General features: G+C 35.1%; 1 protein-coding gene across 2 annotated transcripts in view; it reads left to right on the top strand.

Annotated features, from left to right (window-relative positions):
* ATP13A3 (ATPase 13A3) overlaps positions 1-22,730 on the top strand; it is a 62,814-nt gene that overhangs the window by 19,808 nt on the left and 20,276 nt on the right. For both annotated transcript variants that reach the window (XM_081075273.1, XM_081075274.1), the window contains exons 14-30: positions 522-710; positions 1,424-1,485; positions 4,997-5,147; positions 8,021-8,137; positions 8,708-8,725; positions 8,818-8,971; positions 9,068-9,188; positions 12,237-12,361; positions 14,143-14,318; positions 14,828-14,950; positions 15,029-15,108; positions 15,741-15,783; positions 15,872-15,981; positions 16,204-16,300; positions 17,219-17,291; positions 19,332-19,509; positions 20,804-20,991. In XM_081075273.1, coding sequence (XP_080931399.1) covers positions 522-710; positions 1,424-1,485; positions 4,997-5,147; positions 8,021-8,137; positions 8,708-8,725; positions 8,818-8,971; positions 9,068-9,188; positions 12,237-12,361; positions 14,143-14,318; positions 14,828-14,950; positions 15,029-15,108; positions 15,741-15,783; positions 15,872-15,981; positions 16,204-16,300; positions 17,219-17,291; positions 19,332-19,509; positions 20,804-20,991 — 2,005 coding nt within the window. The remainder of the gene's footprint in view (positions 1-521; positions 711-1,423; positions 1,486-4,996; positions 5,148-8,020; positions 8,138-8,707; positions 8,726-8,817; positions 8,972-9,067; positions 9,189-12,236; positions 12,362-14,142; positions 14,319-14,827; positions 14,951-15,028; positions 15,109-15,740; positions 15,784-15,871; positions 15,982-16,203; positions 16,301-17,218; positions 17,292-19,331; positions 19,510-20,803; positions 20,992-22,730) is intronic.

The following is a 22,730-nucleotide window of genomic DNA, read 5'->3' on the forward strand; positions in this document are numbered from 1 at the left end:
TTCCATCAGAGCAGGAAGTTCTTTAGGATGGCTCTGGTTTAGATGGTGTTTTACTTACTATCTTGTGACTTAAAAAAAAGAGTGGTAACCACATATCAAAAGCTTACCTTTGGGATGTATTGCATTAAAATTATTTGCAATTACTTACTTGACAGTATTACTAAGGAACCTTGTCAAATTTCTCTTTACTATTATCCCCTGTAGAGTCTGGCACAGGACAGTGCTTATAGTAAGAGTCAGTCTCTGACACATGTTTGTTGGACTTGGAAGTGTGTAGTGAGTGAAGTATGTAGAGCTATTAAAATGAGTTTCCTTTTAAAACAGCTGTCATTCCATTGACAGTTTATTGAGCTTTCTATTGTGCAGAATCTCTAAAGGGAAGAAATGATAAAGGGCTAATGGATGTATACATACACAGTTATTATATATAAAATTGAAAATGGTTTATAGATTTTTTTACTAAATAAATACTCAGATTAGTAAATATTTGGGTCTGACATTTATTTTGCTGTGAATTGTAGGTAGAAGTTGGGGTAATAATTATCGAGTCTCTTGATATCATTACAATTACTGTGCCACCTGCACTTCCTGCTGCAATGACTGCTGGCATTGTGTATGCTCAAAGAAGACTGAAAAAAATTGGTATTTTCTGTATCAGTCCCCAAAGGATAAATATCTGTGGGCAGCTGAATCTTGTTTGCTTTGACAAGGTTGGTTCAGTTTCATAATCATTCTTAAAGGTTACCTTGTGGCTTTTAAGTATTTAGATTAAGGTTTTCTATATTCTGTATCAACCAGTTCTTTAATGTTCTTCTCATTTTCCTCTTTTTCAGCTTACTTGGCACATGAATCTTTTTTGTCTCATTTCGTCTCATTTTTTTTCAGTGTTTCATAGTTGGGGTATTGTTTTATCTGCCCCGTTGTCTAATCAATTATATCCCGAGTTATGCCTTAGAGTAGTAGTAGTAAAGCTATCTGATCTTTCGTGTTTTTAACAGAATAGGCTAAGCATTTGGCTGATTGCTTCCTCCTGATGTCATTTAACTTGTTCCTCTTCCCCTTTTTGGCTCCCTATGCCCTAATCTCTCCCCGCTATGTAGGCATTCTTTATTGATTGATAGATTAATTGGTGCATTGGTCCACTGTTTTGTTTTTTTAAAATAACATAAGCACGTAAATGTACAGATCTACACATATGCTCCCCACCTTACATAGAGAAACCATACATAGTAAGGAGTGTTCTGCACCCTTTTCCCCACTTTAACTATTTGTCCTGGAAATTATTCTCTGTTAGTATATAGAGATCTTACTCATTTCCTTTTTAACAGCTGTGTAGTACTCCATTGTACATATGTAGCATAGCTTTTCATGATTTTTATTTTTGGAGGCATTATCCGTATTTTGTATGTGTGCTTTCTTTTAGACTGGAACTCTTACTGAAGATGGTTTAGATCTTTGGGGGATTCAACGAGTGGAAAATACATGGTAAATATTAGTTAGACTTGATCATTTATTAGTTAATATTTAATAAATATTTTAATATATGAAACATTCAAACATAGAGAAAGTAATATGTCAGACAGCTGTGTACCCACCACCAGGATTAAACTATTGACATTTTGTCATATTTGCTTCAGAGCATTTAAAAGATTTAAAATATTGCAGATACTGCTAAAGTTTTAATCTAATCCCTTTCCATCCCTACCATCTTTCTGAAGTTGTGTTCTGTTATTATCTTTGCATGGTTTTTTATTTTCACTACATACATACGTATCTATAAACAAGATCTATGTATAAACAAATACACACAATTGATATCCTGTACACGTTCGTGCCTCTTATATTGTTTTTCAAGATTTATCAGTGTTGATATGTATAGATCTAATTTATTAACCTTAGTTGTTTAGTATTTAATCATTTATATGATTAAACCTTAATATCTGTTCTTGTAAAGAACAGTTTCATGTTTTTCTCCCCTTACCCTTCCACTTTCACAAACAATGCTACAATGAGAATTCTCATACACAACTCCCTGTGTGCATGTGGTTGAGTTGCAGTAAACTCACTTCCCGGAAATATCAGTGCTGGGTTCCATGGCACAGGCATGGCCATAGCTTTAGTAAGCATGGCCTGGTTGCTCTCTAAGTGATGGTGCTCCCTCGGCCTCGTACGTGAGATACCTGATGCTCCACATCTTTGCCAACATCCTGCTCAGACTTCTCATTTTTGCCAGACGGATAGATACGAAATGGTATTTCATTGTGGCTCTATTTGTAGTTTCCTCCTCATTTACAAAGCTGAGCATATTTTCACACTTTTGGAAGGAGAGTCATTTAGCATTCTTCTGTGCACTGTCATTTTATAGGCTACTTTTTCTATTGTGTTGTTACTCTTTGTCTTACTCATTTGTTAGAAGTCCTTTGTATTTTCTGAGTGGTAGTCTTTTTCTTTTGCGTTGCAAAAATATTCCACCAGTCTTTGTCTCTTTTTAGTTTGTGTCTGTTGTCCTTTGATGCTTATATGTTTTGTTACCATGGTTGTGTTTGTCATGTTTTTTTCCTGTCAAAGTCTGTGGGGAGAAAAAAAAGAGAAATAACAACAACAAAAATCTGTGGGAATTTGGTTTATATAATTTAAGAGACTATTGTTTGGTTCATATAATTTCAGAGTTGTTACATCTTAGTAAATAGGTTGTCACATTGCAGCCTTATTTACCCCTGATAATGCATCTTGCCTTAAATTCTGTTTCATCTAATGTTTTTATGTAGTTACATGCCAGCTTTCCTTTGCCCAATGTTTGCCTTATGTATCTTCTTTTCCATCTCTTCTCAATATTTCTGTGCCATTGTGTGCACATTTATTCTAATTTCAGATATATTCACCCATTTCCTTATATTTCTCTCTCACTTTTTCTCAGAATTTATACATCCTAATCTTTTATTTACTACTTGTTCTTAAATTATTAATATTCATATTTAGTGTCTAAAGTTCATGGATTTCTTTATTGGTTTTTAACCCTCCCTGCCCCCAAACCCCCCCATGGACTGCAGAATACTTTTACTTTGATTATTCCCCTCCCTTCTTATATATATTTGTTACATAATACTTGGTGATTATTATGGTTTTCTACAATGCATGCAAAGATTTACCTAGGTTTTATGAATATCTTTGCTAACCATTGCTTTTTGTATCCTGTTCCTCTGGATTAAATTGTCATCTATAACTACATTCATTACTAATTCTTTGTTTCAGTATCACTCTTGAATGATGGTCTATATAGATATCTGGGTTGACAGTTGTGTTCTCTCTGCACTTTGAAGGTGTTAATTCTGGTTCTCCTGATTACTTTTGTTATTGCTGTTGAGTTTTACTTAATCTCTTTAATAATCTCTTTTCAACTTTGTTGTTTTAAAAATATTCTTTATCCTTGATTTCTGCAGTTTCACCATGATCTTTTTACTTGTTTGTATAGGACTCATTTTGCTTCTTGATTCCAAGGATACATGCTTTTCATAAATTCTGGAAATTTTTAGCCTCTTTCTGTTCCATTATGGCCTTTCCCCCATTCTTTCTTTTTTCTCCATCTGGGAATCCTAACCATATGTTGGACAAGAAATTTCATTTGGTCCTTTCCAAATCTGCCTCTCCCCGTCTCCCCCAACTCCATGGTGTTGTATTCTGTTTTCTAAGTCTTTAATTTAAAAATGCCTTTTTTGCATTCTTTCAGATTGTCATTCTGTTATATCAAATTTATGGGATTCTAATTCTGTCTTTGTTGTGTCTGTTGACTGGTGAGAATTGTTTCCTGGTGCATTTTTAAATTATGAACACATTCTTAGCAGCATTTTTCTGTGAGACTCCCTCTTTTGTGGCTATGTTGTGGGAGTTCCTCTCTAGAGAGCTTTGACTTTCCTTAGCCAGGAGTTTGGCCAAGAGCTTGGCCAAGAGTGGTATCAACTTTGCCAGACAAATTTTAATACTGCTTTCGTAACTGAGGGATTTTTGGACCAGACAGTAGAATATAGTCAAACCCAAATCCCATCCTGAGTGGCATAGTGGTTCAGAGTTTAGGCCCTGACACTGGACGTGTGTGAGTCCTTGCTCTGCCACCTTTGTGCTGCGTAACCTAGGCAAGTTGCTTAACCACTCTGCTTCCGTTTTCTCATCTTTAAGTGGGAATAATAAAACACCTTTCTGTGGTGTGAGGATGAGATGAGTCAAATACAGTATTTAAAGTTCTTAGAACACGGCCTAGTGCACAGTAAATACTATATAGATAGTAATTATTTTCTTAAACGTTGGGCAGGGGGGAAAGAGATAAGCTTATTCTTAGTTAGGCCTTTGGGCCTGTGGGAACATTTTAGTGGTACACTGTTTTTTGAAGCTCTTGAAGAGCAAGCACTGGCTATCTTGGATGAGACGGATTCCCTTAATTTCAGGTTGCCACTTTGTATGTGGCCAGGACTTTGTCTCCTGTTCCTGTGTGGGTATTAAAACCCAAGTTGTCAGGGTACTGAAATGGTTTCCCTCCCTTCTTCTGCCCCAGGTAGTCACAGCATCTGCTCAAGTTCAGGCCCCACTGCTTTTCCTTTCCCTCTATTTATGGCAGTTGAAAATTTCCCTTTATTTCGTATGAGTTTAGTTTTGCATTCAAAAGATTATGTGCTACACATTCGTTTTATCTTTTCGTAAGACAGTTTTAATGTATTCTAATCTGCCATATGTCCATAAGCAGCAGTTTTAATTATTTAGTATCTCGTATTTTCTATAGTGTTATATCTGGCCTAGTTATTCAGAATCTGAGCTAAGGCTGTATTTTAATATGTATGATTTTAATGCAGGAAAATGTTTTTGAATGCCTAAAACTATGGTTAAAAATATTTTAAAATGCAAACATTTTATTTCTATTTTTAAAAATTATAAAACCTGAATATTGTTAGAATATTGTCTTGAGTCTTAGGATTTATGAATCTAATTCAGTGTACTTTCTATGTAGTTTTCTTTTGCCAGACGAAAACGTTTGCAATGAGATGTTGGTAAAATCTCAGTTTGTTGCTTGTATGGCTACTTGTCATTCACTCACAAAAATTGAAGGAGTGCTTTCTGGTGATCCACTTGATCTGAAAATGTTTGAAGCCATTGGATGGGTAAGTTCAATATTTTTGGGGGGGGGGGAATTTTTTTTTTAACAGGACTTTATTGGGGAACAGTGTGTACTTCCAGGCCTTTTTTTTCCAAGTCAAGTTGTTGTCCTTTCAGTCTTAGTTGTGGAGAGCACAGCTCAGCTCCAGGTCTAGTTGCCATTTTGTAGTTGCAGGGGGCGCAGCCCACCATCCCTTGCGGGAGTCGAACCGGCAACCTTGTGGTTGAGAGGACGCATTCCAACCAACTGAGCCAGCCGGGAGCTCAGCAGCAGCTCAGCTCAAGGTTCCGTGTTCAATTTTAGTTGCAGGGGGCGCTGCCCACCATCCCTTCCGGGTGTCGAAGAATCGAACTGGCAACCTTGTGGTTGAGAGCCTGCGCTCGAACCAACTGAGCCATTCAGGAGGCAGCTCAGCTCAAAGTGCCATGTTCAATCTTAGTTGCACGGGGCGCTGCCCACCATCCCTTGCGAGACTTGAGGAATTGAACCGGCAACCTTGTGGTTGAGAGCCCACTGGCCCATGTGGGAATCGAACCTGCAGCCTTCGGAGTTAGGAGCATGGAGCTCTAACCACCTGAGCCACTGGGCCGGCCCAAGTTCAGTATTTTTAAGCACAAGTAACTTTAGGAAATACGTAGAGTAAAAATTACCTTGCCAGGAGGATTGTTTCTGCTGGTTGTTTTTATGACAGTCTATCTTGTTCCATAAAAGGAACTATGTAATTTCTAAAGATGCATGACTGGAGAGATTGTTAAAATTGTGTAAAAAAATGTCTGTTTCAGTTAAATTGACTTCTTAAACACCTTCAATAGACAATGACCTGCTTAGGCCCCTGCTTTATGTGTGTTTATAAGAGAAATCAGCTGTCAGCAACTTCGGGCAGTTGGCCTGAGTCAGTAAGATGGTCTTCAACTGCACAATTTGTTGGTCAGGTAAAAAGTGTAGAGTAGTGATGTGTCTTCAATGTTCTTTGTCCCCCCCCATCTTCTACTGCCTATGTCCTTACACACACACACACACACACAGAGAGGCTTGTATTTGTTTGTTCCTTCTATATATTTTGCCATTGATAATTTTAATTTCTGAGTGCTTGCTTATGTTCTCAGGTTGTTAGTGTTACCATTTTACAGCATTCATTTCTTTTTTTATAAATGCAATAATAGTTTGTTTTTAGAAGATTCCTTCTGGGTTCTGAATGATTTATTTTTTTCTGGATCAGTATTTTTTTTTCCCTTACCCTGAATCCTTCATGCTTTTGGTTTTCACTGTACATCTTGTTAATACTTGCTTATTTAAGAATGAAGATCTGATTTAATAACTGGGTAGCTGCAGTAAGATTTTTATCCTTGCTTGTGTCTGTTAGATTGTGTTCTTGAGAAGCATCTCCCCTGAATGGGAGGCTAGAAGGCTGACTAGGGAGAGTTTGTTGGGGGTCAAGGGTAGAGTCTCATCGGCAAGCATTCTTCAGTTTCCGAGAAGCAGAATTCATCTTCAGGTTGAATTCCTCACCCGCTCCCACAAGGCTTTTGCACAAGCAGGGTTTTACTCTGGAATGCTAACTCTCATAGTACAGCCCTTCCTTTAGGTAGGGAGTCCATATGTCTAGTGGATGACTCCCTCATTCTGGTCTTTGTTTTTTTGCTTAGCGCAGCAGTTCTGGCTGAAGACAAATGTTCCCACTTCTGTATTTCCTCTTGTGTTTATTCTGGGTTCCTGTTTTCTTCATTGCTGAATTCATCAATATGTTTCAGTTTACCTTTTGTTTCCATATTGGAAATCTATCTGTCTCCCTGCTTTCCTTTCTGTTTACTTTTATAGGTTTATTTCTTTTTTGTGTGTTTTGTTGACATTTTGAAAGGGAGGCTTAACTGCTTTACAATCTTCTGAAAGCCCACGATAAATACTTATCAAATTTAATTTATTTAAGGAGACACACTTCATTTGCAGAGAGTAAAGCAAAATAGGACTGATTCATCATTGGTGTTCTGTAAAGCCTCTCTCCAACTGAATAGATTTTCAACAGATTTTAGTGTTCTGTTTGTGGAATTTAAAAAAATAGGTTAAATGAGTTTGTATAATAGCATGTTTTGTTGACTTAGATGCTTTGATCTTACCAGAAAGGATCAGTGGAATGTTTTCACATAAGTGGGCACTACTGCTTTTGGTTATGATTGATGTCATGTAAGATACATCCCAATTTCAGGAACGTTAAGGAGTGTCTTAGAATTGTATAGAATTGGCTAATTAGACACAGTTTCCTTCGCCATCATTTTCCCATTGATTGATTACTCCAGTTTATAGAATCAAATTAGTTTGTTTCTCGTGTATGTGTATTTTTATACAAGTTCTTGTTTGAATGTTTTCAACAAAAAAAGTTTTAAAATAAATTTTAAGGGGTTAAGATAGTGGTATCCTATGTAGAAATGTTTAAGCTGAAACAATTAACTCACATCTTTGGACCTCAGTGTGTTCTTGACCTAGTGTTTCTACTAACCATATCTGAGCTCTATGTACTTTTGATTCTTACCCTGTTAGAAAGGAATCCTTGGATGGTAAACTGAAAATGTTGGAATTGTAAGAACCTTCTAGTTTTTTTTTAGAACTAGTTTCTGAGCCTAACAAGCAGTAGGAGCAAAATTAGAGAAATTTTTCTCTATTTATTTACTCCACTTCTAACCTCTGCCTCTTCTCTCCCATGAATTTAACTAGCTTTGTTTACATTCTGTTTTATTTATATTAATGATTTAGTAGTGCTCGTTTATTTCTTGGACACGAAGTTTTTTTTAACTTCGCTGAAAATAGCCATAATATTTCATTTAAAAATGGAACTAGTGCATTAAATTTTATGAAGCAATGTGTTGCATATTTTCCTTTCAGATTCTGGAAGAAGCAACTGAAGAGGAAACAGCGCTTCATAATCGAATTATGCCCACTGTGGTTCGTCCTCCAAAACAACTGCTTCCTGAATCTACACCTGCAGGAAATCAGGAAATGGTGTGAAATCACTTTAAGCTAGGTTATATTGTGGATGCTCATATTTAACTCGCACTTTGAAATGTAACCAGAAGATGAAATCACGTGTCATTTAACCCTTACGCAGATAGGAATTTTTAACTGCGTTTATTAGAAACTACAGCTGGAGTGTTGCAGGCATTCTTTGTAAAATATTGAGATTTATTTTTCGGTACCATTACTTTTCCTTCCTATTTATTGAGCAGCTTAGGGCCTTGTAATTTACATACATGGTGACATGGTGATTAATCCTTTTAAATTGCACCTGTATTTTTAGAATTTACTAAAAAGAATATATGAGAGGCTTTATTTTTAGGTGAATTTTAAAACATGTTCCCCTTAGTTTATTTTAGTACTTTGAAAATATTCAAGAATATACATTTTAAAAATGGGAGGTGGTGGAGAAGCTGATCTTGAAAACTGACTTTGAAATAATTGAAGTTTCTTGCTGTTTTCCGAATAATGTTTTGTGGATGTATAGTTTTTTTTTTTTAATTTGAGTATGTTAATGGATTTAATCTATACTGTTTCTTTATTCTCTTTTGTTTTTAGGAGCTGTTTGAACTTCCAGTAAGTGAACGGTGTTTACTTGTTATCTAAGTTTATTTGTTTTAATTCTTAAAGAATAATAAATGCTTTGTGCGTCTTTTGAAATGATGCAGGCTATTTATGAGATAGGAATTGTTCGCCAGTTCCCGTTTTCTTCTGCTTTGCAACGTATGAGTGTGGTTGCGAGGGTGCTAGGGGATAAGAAAATGGATGCCTACATGAAAGGAGCCCCTGAGGTCATTGCCGGTCTTTGTAAACCTGAAACAGGTAAGAGACAGCCAGACGTTGAATAAAATTCTGGCATTTATATAGGCTTGTATGAGCACTTCTAACAATGACATTTATTGTTTTCCTTTTAAACAGTACCTGTTGATTTTGAAAAAGTTTTAGAGGACTACACTAAACAGGGCTTCCGTGTGATTGCTCTTGCACACAGAAAATTGGAGTCAAAACTGACATGGCATAAAGTACAGAATGTTAGCAGGTAAGGTTGGTGAATGACTTTTCTAGAGTTTTGTCAGTGATGTGTCATTTATGTTTATGTGAGTACCATACAATAATTTGTATCTAGTTGGCTATTTATTAAATATTTATTGAATTTGTACAGGTACACATACTGCAGTGTTTGTTTCAGGTGACTGAGGTAAAAGTACAGCTCTTTGGAACTATTTTTAATTCATTTGTTAAATAGTTATTGAGTGTCTGCTATGTGTCAGGCGTGTTCTAGGAACACAGTTATGTTTCAATAAACCAAATTCTATAGTTTATTTTTCCCAAATGATCAACTTGCTTGTTCCCAGAGGTTGGAACCAAGTACTAACTTAGTCGGAGTATCATGACTCACAGTAACCAGTTACCTACCCTCCACCCCAAAGGTCAAACGACGTTATCAGCATCACATTTACTTCCATGTATAGATACGGGTTTGACATTCAAGGATTGTTGCTTTTGCTGTAACTGATACAGACCTCCCGCTGGAGGAGAGCGTTTTTGTTTAGGAATTTTCCATGGTATACCTAGCATTTTGTAAGCAGAAAGGAATACTCATTAACTGCTGCTGATTCTGCTTATCACATAGCCTTCTCTTCTTCTAGTCCCACTGCCATTGTCTCTAACTTAGGGACTCAGCTCTTTTCTCTAGTCTTTCTCTAACCTGTGTTCCATCCTGCCTCCAGAGAGAACTTTTCAACATTCAGGTCTAATACCAATCTGTTACCTGGAATTCTTATAAATGGCTCACCATCACATACTAGAGAAGTTCACAATCAAGATTATGCATTAGGAAAGGAAACAAAACACATACACATTATTTTAAAAATGGGCAAACTATACAAACAGGTAAACATCAGAAAAAACATACAGATGGTCAGCAAACACATGAAAGTGATAGGACAGTTCAGTTCTTGGGAAACTACAAAATGAAACCACAATGTGACATCTCTCTTAAGGTTGGCAAAATTGGAAAGATTGATAATAGCAAGTGTTAGTGAAAGTTTGAGAAAATTATAACATATACCTACCAACATATAAATTTGCTTGTATAATTTGATTTAGCAAGTGTAGTTCTAGGAATCCCGCCTAAAGAAATATTTCTACATGTGCACAAGTTCATGTTTAAATAGTGTAAATAACATACTACCAGTAGGGCAGTGGTTAAATTATAGACTATTAAGTACTTCTGTTAATTATTCCACACAAGTGAAAAGGACAGGACAATATTTATAGTACAGTACTGTTTTTCTGAATGAGCACTAAAGGAGTGGAGTGGATAGCCAAATAACTAAAAGGAAAAACTACATTAGGAATTCTAACTATAAAACAGAATATCTGGGGGATGTGGTCTAAGCATGAACATTTCTAAAAAAAAAGCGATAATTAAATGATCTGATGATTGGAAGCCACAGATATAAGATACTATATCCTCACTCCTGTGAAGAGCACATTAGGCTCTTTTCCTCTACAGTCTCACCTTTTGCCATTTCCCTCCTTAAAGACTATTGAATTGCCTGTAGTTCTTGAGCCTGTTATATTCAGACATCCTTCCGTGCCTTTGGATAGACTCTTCCTCCTGCCCAGGATACCCTATCCCTCCCTATCAACTATTTTTTCTCTCTACTTCCCTTCATCCTCATCCTTCAACCAAGACCTCTGTGTTTCCATTCTGCCTTCTGGGAACAGGTTTTGGCATTTTTCTTACAGCTTGAACCATTTTTATCTTATATTAAACATTGTACTATTCATTAACTAGAGGGCAAAAATGACCTGCATCATTCATAGGAGAGTTAGGACACCAGCTGTAGCCAGAAACTATTAGTACCTCATAGGAAAATAGCTGCAGTGCTTTTGACCCAGTAGTTTCACATTTGTACAGCTTCGTGCTTTGAAATGTTTTTTCAGGTTTCAAGGCTTGTTTCTCCTGTTACCACCAGCAGTATCATTTCTATTAAGTTTTTAAACTATTCTTTAATCCCTTTTATACACATTGTTCTAAATTATATTTTAAGATGTTTAGGTTTAGCTGTATACTTACAGGACCTTTATTGTTGAATTCTGTGTAGAAAAACCATTTGGTATTGCAAGTCTGAAATTTTGGTCTCTAATCTCAAGTCCCCTTTCTGCATTGAAAAAAGTGTTTCTGTGATATAATTTGATAGCTTGAGATTTTTTAACAACACAGCTATCACTGAACAGAGTTCATCCCCATTACAGTGCTGAAGCACATTTTATTTTTGCATGCATTTTTTTGCTTGCATGTCTTTCTCCCCACAAAAGCATACTGAGAGTAGAGATCATGTCTTTTCATCTTGACCTCCCAATGACTAGCATAGTCCTTGGTGCATTGTAGATACTCAACTACTTTGAAGGAATAGCATCTTGGCAACTATTGAATATGAATAAATATGGTAACAGACCCATCTCTGGGTCCTGAGGAGAGCTCATTGTTGGACTGCTAATAGTTCTTAGATCACACTTCCAGAATCAAGAATTTGATCAACAGTTTTATAAAATTCATCAAAGACTTGATAATGAATCTAGTATAATTATATCAAATGTGCTTATGGTATAGTTTTTTCCTTTTCTCTTAACATTTAAATTAGAGTATGTTGTATGGGGGACAGTAAAGAATAGATTTATTTATGCTTCTTCATTTGGTGAGTAAGATGCAAGATGAACATTTTTAGTATTACAAGTATTACAGAGATACACAGTTCTCCCTTGGTATCCATGGGGGATTGGTTCCAGGAACCCCTTGGGGATACAGAGTACCAACTGGACATTTCCAAATGATCCTTATATCCCCACATTTCAAAGGGTAAAATTTAATTTCAAAACGTATTTCTTGGGAATTCTTTTTCCAGATTTAAACTTTTTGAGACATTGAACTCATAAACACACACATTTATGGTTTATTGTGCATGTAAAATGTTTTAATTTATGATTTATGGATATTTTAAATTGCTTTATCAATATAAAGAGAAAATACTTGTTCTCTTGACTAAACCATAATGTCTTAAAATGTCTTTTTCTGCAGAGATGCCATTGAAAACAACATGGATTTTCTGGGATTAATTATAATGCAGAACAAATTAAAACAAGAAACCCCTGCAGTACTTGAAGATTTGCATAAAGCCAGCATTCGCACTGTCATGGTCACAGGTTAGACTTTATAAAGGACACAGAAAAAATGAGTGTGACTTTTTTTAGATTTCAAGATACATAATATTGAGGAATGATCATTTGGTTATAAAAGCATATTGCATAGTGGCCCCATCCTACAGTGCCCTATTTCAGCTCTGAATATTTTTCAAGATATAAGATGACTTTGCAATACTCTTTTGAGGTCTAGCATTCTATGTATAAAAAGTATAGTAAAATAGCGAAGGCCATACTATAAAAATGTAAACTCGGCTCCTTGTTATCTTTCTTTAATTATATATTTCTAATAGCACTTACTTTGTCTCCCCTTGTATTAGTTATTTATGGATTTGTTTTCTCTACTAGAATATAAGATTCTTGAGGGTTAAGAGTTATCTTTTACTTATTTTGGGGTCTTCTACAGTTTTAGAACAGTTCCAGATGCCAGGAAAATGACTAATAGACACTTGTTAGAATTACATTATTTATGTATAAGATAGTACACATTATCGCTTGAATGCATAATGATGAAAATAGCCTTTTTTTTACTATTGCATCTAAATGATTCTCCTGGTTGTACCGTGTTTCCCTGAAAATAAGACCTAGCTGGACAATTAGCTCTCCAAAAGACAATCAGTCTTTTGGAGCAAAAATTAATATAAGACCCGGTCTTATTTTACTATAATATAAGGCCCTATATGATATGATATGATATAGCGTAATATAATATATACCGGGTCTTATTTTCGGGGAAACACACGGTATTGTACTGTTGGTAATGTTAGATAATTGTCATTCCTTACCTGTGTGAAATGGTGGCATCTCTAAGTATTTTTTTTCTCAATAGGTAATCAGAATTAAGATACTCATTTTATGGCATTTATATGTTCAGCAACACTTACATGGAAAAGGCCTGTGTACGTTTTTATGTTTTAGAATCTGAGATCCATCTAATAGCATACTTATTATCGTATAGCTCAAATTACTAAATTTATTAGCATCCCAGCAAACTCTTGGTTCTAATGACTCCTTCAAAGCACTTTACATCTCTCTCTCTCCCCCCCTTTCTCTGCCATGACAGACTATGGCTTTGTTGTCCCAAAGCGGGTCTGTCTGGTCACAGGAAGACACACTTGGAAATAGTGAGTGGGAATTGGGGAAAAAAATAATATTGCCCTTCAGTTCTGATAGCAGTGGGTTCCCAAGACCTTTGCCTACTTGTCCTGTAAGCTTATATTTTCTTCTCTTGATCCTGTCCTGACATTGCTGCTCTTCAGTTCTTTCCTTCTCATGACTGAGAGGTAGTCTGTCTTGCTTCTCTTTACATCTTATAAGATTGTATTCTTGTTACCTTGCTGAGCTTTTTGTTTTGTATAATCTTGCTTTTGTAATTCATTCTTTTTTTTCTGTGATATTACTGTAGTGTTCTTATATAGATACCAGTCACTCCTTGGTTATTTCAACAAATATTCTTTGAGCGCCTGCTCTGTATGTAGCATTGTGCCTGATGTTGAGTGGATACTCCTAGTGCATGACTCAAAAAGATTGAGAATATATTTGGCTATAAAAATTGTGAGTGAGAGTCTTTTGACTATTTAGTATATACTATGTGCCGGAATTATTTGAGGCTTCCTTTGATAAGTATGTCCTAATTTTGTTATTATTAAAACTCCAAGAGTAAAGATCATACATTATCTCCAATTTGCCCAGTCACAAAGACTATAGTAGATTCTCAGTAAATACTTACTGTTTAGTACATTTCCATTTTAATTTTAACATATTTTCAATATTTTGAAAATTAGGTGACAACATGTTGACTGCTGTCTCCGTGGCCAGAGACTGTGGAATGATACTACCTCAGGATAAAGTTATTATTGCTGAAGCATTACCTCCAAAGGATGGGAAAGTTGCCAAGATAAATTGGCATTATGCAGACACCCTAACACAGAGCAGTAGTTTGTCTGCTATTGACTCAGAGGTAATGTCAAGATGAATTTTCGCTTTTGAAGCTTGCTAGTCTGAAAAAATAAAAAGTTTTATTTTTTATTTTGTTTTATTGTCAAAACAAAAAGTAAACAAAAGCAGAGGCCTGGGCCATCTCCTCAGGTTTTCTGATTCATTAGACCTAGGAATATCAGTGTTTAAATTTTGATAGCCAAAGTTAAGCACACTTTTAAAGTATAAGAATCCCAAAGATTTATTCTATTTTAAAAGTAGTGATAAATAATGCAGGTGGTTCCTAATATTCAGTTCATGGATCATTTCAAATTAAAGCTGATACTTAGCCTTCATTAGGTTTTCTTTTTCCCCCCAAATAAATATAGATAGATTACCTTAAAGTTGAATTTTACTTTCAGTAAATGTTAAATTTTCTGTCTTGTGTAAATATTAACTAAGAGAATTTAGTTTTGTATCAAATATATTTAAAGTAGGATTGTGTTACTTGATTTGGCTGCCTAAATGTTGTTCTGGATGTCGTATACACAGGCAATTCCAATTAAATTGGTCCATGATAGCTTAGAGGATCTTCAGGTGACTCGTTATCATTTTGCAATGAATGGAAAATCATTTTCAGTGATATTGGAGCATTTTCAAGACCTTGTTCCTAAGGTTAGTGATTTGGGTTTATGAATGTGTTCACATGAATGCATTGTAATAGTATTTTAAAGAAATTCATATTTTTTTCAGTTGATGTTGCATGGCACGGTATTTGCTCGTATGGCACCCGATCAGAAGACACAATTAGTAGAAGCATTGCAAAATGTAGAGTAAGTATTGGGGGTGGGGTGGGGTGTGTGTGTGTGTGTATGTATTGTTTCATTTTCAAACCCAGAAAAGTAAGTCATATTTCATGCATATAAAATAAGTGATAACTTTAAGTGTCTATTTAAAAGAGGCTTATGTGCTCATTTATTTAGCTAAAGTAAAATATTCACAATTTCTTTTCCAGTAATATCTGTGTTAGAGTTCATTCATATCAGTTTGATAGAAGTTACTTTACAGTTTTCGTAAATAATTATGTTTCACGTTTTTAAGAGATGAAGTTAATAATTATGTTTCATATTTTACTGATAGCCTTAAAAGTAAGTGTACTAAAGACTTAACAGGCCCAAGTATTTTGCTCTAAAGGTTAGGAAATTGAGATGCCAAAATGATAAACTGATTTGCCCATCTTATGACAGAAGTAGGACAATAACCCAGATCATTTGACTTGTAGGCTGGTCCTGTTTGCAATGCAATATACTTGTGGCTCATTGTAATGTAAAGAAGATTCATTAGTTTCACTGGGGGAATCTTGGTCTGTTAGCTGCTTATAATACTGTATTGGAGAAATCTTAAGTTAAATATTGCGTATTTTTAAGAAATTAATCCAAATCTTAACGCATTTTTTGTTTCTTAGTTACTTTGTTGGGATGTGTGGTGATGGTGCAAATGATTGTGGTGTAAGTATAATTTTTGTGATTTATAGTTCTTTTTCTAGCCTCAGTCACAGTCACAAAACTTAACCAGTCACCTTTTTCAAACTTTTAGGCTTTGAAGAGGGCGCATGGAGGCATTTCCTTATCAGAGCTCGAGGCTTCGGTGGCATCTCCTTTTACCTCCAAAACTCCTAGTATTTCCTGTGTGCCAAACCTTATCAGGTAGTGCACATTGAAAATGTTCCCATTATCTTTTTGTAGTTTGCTGTAATAATATAGGAAAAAAATTATCATAGAAAGTGATATGAATTTGTTTTCATGGTATATTGGTATATTTGATATGTAACTTATTAGCTGTTGAATGTTGATGTTCAGCTAAGATATAATTGCAGTTTGGAGGAGTTTAAAATGCCTTTATTCACATGCCAACATTTGTTTTCACAGGGAAGGCCGTGCTGCTTTAATGACTTCCTTCTGTGTCTTTAAATTTATGGCTTTGTACAGCATTATACAGTACTCCAGTGTTACTCTACTGTATTCCGTGAGTACTGACATTGCTTACAGAGATGGCACTTAGTGTTAAGATATTTAAATTAAGATTTGAGTATGTATGTTTGATTTTGAATGCTGCATCCATTAATTATGGAACTTTCATAAGTAGCATCTGTAAATTTTTCTTTACCTTACTGTATTTTGAGTAACATATTGAAAAATCTCGTTAATCTGGAATAGCATTTTCCTGAAGGCTGACCACTGTGGCTGAAGCCTTGTGAATGAAAGATGATTGCTTTTTTTTTTTTTTTTTTTTTTTGCCTTTTGTGCAGATTGGACATCTTTCTTAGAACTCTTCAAATGTCAAGCTGTGACATATTTCAGAGCTGTACTTAACTTTGCTATACATTTACAGGAAAAGGCCAGAATGAGAAAAGATATTTCAGCAATAGTTTGTAAGATGTTATGCATTTGGAGAAAAAGCTTAAATGGTGTCCATAGGTACCCCACCAGATTTTATACTTGAAGTGATCTCACTTTAGATTTATCTCTAAATGAACATCGGTAACATCCCAAGGAGTCTTTGTAAAACTATACCTTTTTGCCACTTGTAGAAAGTATGAGGTGGGATGGTGTTAGATATTAAGGAAGCTTCAAGATACTAATTTCCAAGAATGTTGAATATTGTAAGGAAAAGTTTGTTTTCCTTTTGCCAAAAAACTTTTAAAAGGTTTTTATTGAGTCAATTTTTAGGAGATGCGCATACTCCTCTGTTAATATACTAATGTATTAAATTGAATGTTTGCTAATATATATTTCATTGATTTGAACAATAAATGTATTTCACTTTTTAAGCAGGTCCAAGTGTCTATTTTAAAGTTATTATTGAGGAGGAGACTAAAACGGGGGAAAATGATATAAAAATAGTTCCTGAAAACTAAGTATGTTTTTAAAATTACTTTTGTAGGTCTTAAGTAACTTAGGAGACTTCCAGTTCCTCTTCATTGATCTGGCAATCATTTTGGTAGTAGTATTCACAAGTGAGTATTTTGTTTTGTTATTGATTTCAAAGCAAATGAAATTCTGATGTGACTTATTAAACTTTGGTAAATTTACATTAACAATTGTAACACTGTACATACCTCTCCCAATTCCCTGTAAATATTCTTTTTTATTTTCAATCTCTTACATTTTGCCCCATTTGTTTTATTCTCTCTCCACTGTTTTCTGAAATATTTGAGAATGTTTACGCGATCATGCCCTATTGCTTCTGAATATTTTAGTATATATTGCCTAAACAAAACCATTCTTTTATACAATTAAACATTTATAAAGATCAGAAGGGGCGGCCGGATGGCACAGTTGGTTAGAGCGCGAGCTCTGAACAACAGGGTTGCTGTTTCGATTCCCACATGGGCCAGTGAGCTGCGCACCCCACAACTAGATTGAAGACAATGAGCTGCTGCTGAGCTTCCAGAGGGACAGCCGGATGGCTCAGTTGGGTAGAGTGCGAGCTCTCAACAACGATTGCTGGTTCAATTCCCGCATGGGATGGTGGCCTGTGCCCCCTGCAACTAAAGATTGAAAATGGCAACTGGACTTGGAGCTGAGCTGTGCCTGCCACAACTAGATTGATGGACGACTTGGAGCTGATGGGCCTTGGAGAAACACACTGTTCCCCAAAATTCCCCAATAAAATTAAAAAAAAAAAAAAAAAGTAAATTCAAAAAATAAAAAGATCAGGAAATTGAACAATGTTATCTAATCCACAGCCCATATTCAAGTTTTGTCATATGTCCTAATAATGCCCTTTATGTCAATCTTTTACTATAGTCCCCTAGCCCAAGATCTAATCCAGGCTCACAAATTTCATTTAATTATTCTCTCTCTTTAGTCTTCTTTAATCTGGAATATTGCATCAGCCTTTTTTGGGGGCTTGTTGATGTTGACATTTATGAAAGAAAGTAGACTAGTTATATGAGTTTGTCTGATGTATTCTCATTAGACTCAGGCTGTGAATTCTTGGCAGGAATATCACAGAAGTGATGCTGTGTCCTTCTAGGTCCATCATGTAAGGAGCACAAGATGTTGAATTGTTCCAATATTGGTGATATTAACATCAAAATAAATAATGATGGTAATGGGATATGACTCATTTAATCAAATAATTTATAAATCCGTACTGGCAATAAATAGGTAGGTAGGTAGATAGATAGGAAAGGGAAAGCTTTTCCTTACAGTAAAATGCTAACTAATAAATATAGAATGAATGATGAACTTAGACCTTGGAAAGACCCTGGTCTTATTGACATTTTAGGCTGGATAAATCCTTGTGCGCTGTGCATTGTAGGATGCTTACCAGCGTCTCTGGCTCTACCCAACTGGATTCCACTAACACTCCCCCAGTTGTGATAACCCAAAGTATCTACAGACATTGACAAATGTTCCCTGGGGGACAAAATTCACATTAGTTGAGTGAAAATGAATTATTTCAACAGTCTTCAGTGGATGTTAAAACTAGCGAATGAACATTTGATGAGGAACAGGAGTTTTACACAGTCTTAGTATACAAATTATTCATTCATTACAAAGAAAAAAATAGAAACTTTACAGCGGAGAAACTTGGTGGATACCATCTTAATAAGCAGTCAGAGCCCTTTGGTATGTTACTGGTATGTTCATCTCTTCAAATCTGTTAATGTCTTACGAGGAAGAAATAAATATGTATTTTAACTTTAGCTTTGCAATTAAAGATTCAGAAATAAATTCTTAGTTAAATATATAAGTATGGTAATTAATCTTATATATGCTCATACTTAGTATTCTTTTTACTTGTACTAGTGTTTCCTCTGAATTTTAATAGACTAACGTAAAAAGCGCTCCTGTGTCATTTTTAGAAAAGCCTAAATTGTTTAATAGATTATTTATGGACATCTGGCTTGATTTTTGGACATTTTTCATACTAAAGATTTGTTAGACAAAAACAAAATTTTTCAGTTTCTAAATGAATCTGATTATGTATTTTATGATGACAAATTAATGTAGATACAAACATTTCCTTTTTTTTCTTCTTAACATAGTGAGTTTAAATCCTGCCTGGAAGGAACTTGTGGCTCAAAGACCACCTTCAGGTCTTATATCGGGAGCTCTTCTCTTTTCCGTTTTGTCTCAGATCATCATCTGCATTGGGTTTCAATCTTTGGGGTTTTTTTGGGTCAAGCAGCAGCCGTGGTATGAAGTATGGCGTCCACATTCAGAGTAAGTTGGTCAGTCCATGTAAAAAGCCGTGTAAAGTCTGTGTAACATACATGCATGTAAAAATAAGTAAAAATGCATATAAATGTTTTGCATGCAGCTTGGTTAAACACTTAATAATTTGGCCTGTATTTGACTTTATATCATGATAACTCCTATCTATAGAAAGGTGGTCAGGCAAGATGTTAAAAATCACTGCCGGGATGGGGACGTTGGACGAGTTTCTTAATTCACTACTGAGACTTGCTTTCCTCATCTGTAAAGTGAGAGAGCTGGAATTGATCACTAGGGTCTCTTCTAAACCCAGAATGTTGGTGCTTCTAACTTTTCTGACCCCAGCTTAAGAAATGACATTTTAAAACCTAAACAAAGTTTTTTTAAGTAATGTTTATTTGTTTGTGGGTAGAGTGTTCTTCAATCCACAAATTATGAGAACATTATTGTAATTAAACACAAGCTATTCACTAAGGTAATTTGGTAGAATTAAAATCTTCATATGCAAACGTTTGGTTTGCTTATTTGAGGGAAGAGTACTTGTCTTTAAAAGTTTTAGAAATTTAACATTACTGTTTGCCTGTATGTACATACAAATGCTGTGCATGAAAAGGAATAGAGTTGTTCTCAAGAATCTTTCCAGAGCTTATTTGTAGCAGACTTAACATTTTGTTACCACTTAACTATGTTTATTATAGTGGATGTTTTAGTAATGGGCACTGGGGACTTCTCACACTTAGTTCTGTATATGTTTGGCAGTCCTACCCACCTGGAAGTAGAGATGACACAGCCAAAGCTAGAGAATATTGAGGGCCATCTCAGTGCCAAGTGCTTTGCTGAGTATTTACACAAGTCATCTTACTCATTCCCCACAGTAACCCTGTGATGGAGTAGGTGGTATCCACACTTACAGGTCAGGACATGGGCTCAGAAATTAAATAATATTTCTTCAATTATAGCTAAGAAGTGGTACAGCTGAGGTCAAACCCAAGACCTGTTTTACCTTCACTATGCTAAAATGATTGTCAAAAATTCGAAAGTGAAAGGGGTTTATTACAAGTGAGAGGGGTTTACTAATGAACTGTCTTCTAATTTTTTAACTGATTGGAATGTGACTAAAGAGAAAAAACCCTTAATACCCTTTTACCTGTTCCATATATCTTACCTTAATATTGTTGGATCTTTTGCCGTACACTTTATTTCTGTTTATGTAATAGTGATTCAAGGCAGTTAAGGTAAAGTTGGTTTCTTTTGGGAAATGGGTATTGTGTTTAGTAATATAAAATTTTTTTGTGTGTTTTAGTGCTTGTAATACAACAGGAAGCTTATATTGGAATTCTTCACATTTGTACAATGAAACCGAACTTGATCCACATAATATACAAAATTATGAAAATACCACAGTGTTTTTTATCTCCAGTTTTCAGTACCTCATAGTGGCAATTGCCTTTTCAAAAGGAAAACCCTTCAGGCAACCTTGCTACAAGAATTGTAAGTTTGGCATTTAATGTGATTTCCATCCTACTTCCCTTCTTTACAAATAATGTAAGAAGAGTACAGTTAAAACTGTCTTTTCAAAGTTAAATAGATCTTCACAAATAGAATAAACTTAGTGTTTCAGATGTTTACTGTCTTGTTTTTTTCTCATGGTAGCTGCCACCCTAACTTAAAAATTAAAGCCACCAGTTCTAAACATTCATGGTTTTCACATCATTTTACTTCTGGCTCCAACTTTTATTTTTACAACTCATTGCAGAGAGAGTTAGAAATAGAAGCAAGAACAGAGGTTTCTCAATTGGAACAATGGGTGTTACACATTCTTTCTGGGTGGTCTGCACAGCACGAGCTGTCTAGTCTTCATTTGTTGACACTGGTACAGCCAGTGTTCACCTGGAATTCTTCACGTCTGTCACCTTTGCGTACTACAGAAGGAGCTAGTAGGATAGAGACATGTGCCTATGTAGACTTCTCTGCCTATGGCAATAGGAGATCGCATTTTGTTGATTAGGATTAGGGTTTATGTATAAAAGCGAGTTACTATATAAAAATTGCCAGTTTTTTTGAAAGTCGAGAACATACTAATTAATATATGGAATAACAATTTTTTCTTCATATAGAAGAAAAACCAGATTTTGCAGTATCTTGGAGTGAAAAATGGTTATTTTTTTTGCTATAATTGTGAAGAAATGTCAGAGTTCAGCTTAGCAAAATGTTAGGTCCCAGATTTCGGTCTGTGATAGGAGTAACAACTACTAGAACCTCTGTCTCATGTCAGAGTTTACAACACATTTTCACGTGCCTTATTCTTTACCTTTACCTAATGTGTTTTGTAGGGCAGGCTTTATTACTTTATACTCATATTTTAGATAGGAAAGACTATTCAAATATAAATATCAATAATATTGAAATCTGCCCTCTATTTTTTTTTAAAGAACTATTTCCTATCTAACAAATAGAAACTATGTTACTGAGAAGCGTGTTAGAACCATGCTGTGGGACAAGTGCCTTCTGTAGAAGGTTGTCGCTGTACTCCTAAGAGGGCTTCCTTTAATAATTAAAGTTATTGTAAGGTGAACTTAATAATTAACATTGATATACATGTTTTATTTTTGCCATAATATTTTTAAATTTCAAGGAAATTGAGCATGCCCAAGAGTAGCTAAAACATCCATCCAAAAGCAATGCTTTCTTTATATAAAGAAAACTGGTGTTCAGACTATCTGGTAAGCAAGATGGCCACATTAGGAAAGTTACTTTTAGAGATCTAAGTAAATCCATCCTATCCATACTTCTCCAATTAAAGAGAGAGAGAGAGAGAGAGAGAGAGAGAGAGACTTTTGTTGCCTATTTTTATAGTATATCTTTTATATTTATTATTGTAAATAATATTTATAATTATATATTGTCTATTATCCCACTTAATTTCAAATTGACTTGAATCAATAATAAACTCAATTGTTTACCACTGCTATTTTTTTAAAACGTGTATTAAAAATTATATTTTAGCAGACATATAGCCATAAAACCTTTATCCTTACTTTAAGCAGCTTGTGCATGTCTGTCAGTAGATAAACAAAAATGCATGCTGTCATAAAACACGCCTTCCAAAAAATACAGTGGGAACAGTATAGGCAACAGATGCATATTTTGCTAATTTTTGCATCATGTCTGTTTGTCATTGGAGTCCCCTAATCCTTGAATACAGTTGTTAAAGATGAGTAAAGAAAGAA

The sequence above is a fragment of the Rhinolophus hipposideros genome, assembly GCF_964194185.1.
Source record: "Rhinolophus hipposideros genome assembly, chromosome: 2".
Classification (NCBI taxonomy): Eukaryota; Metazoa; Chordata; class Mammalia; order Chiroptera; family Rhinolophidae; genus Rhinolophus; species Rhinolophus hipposideros.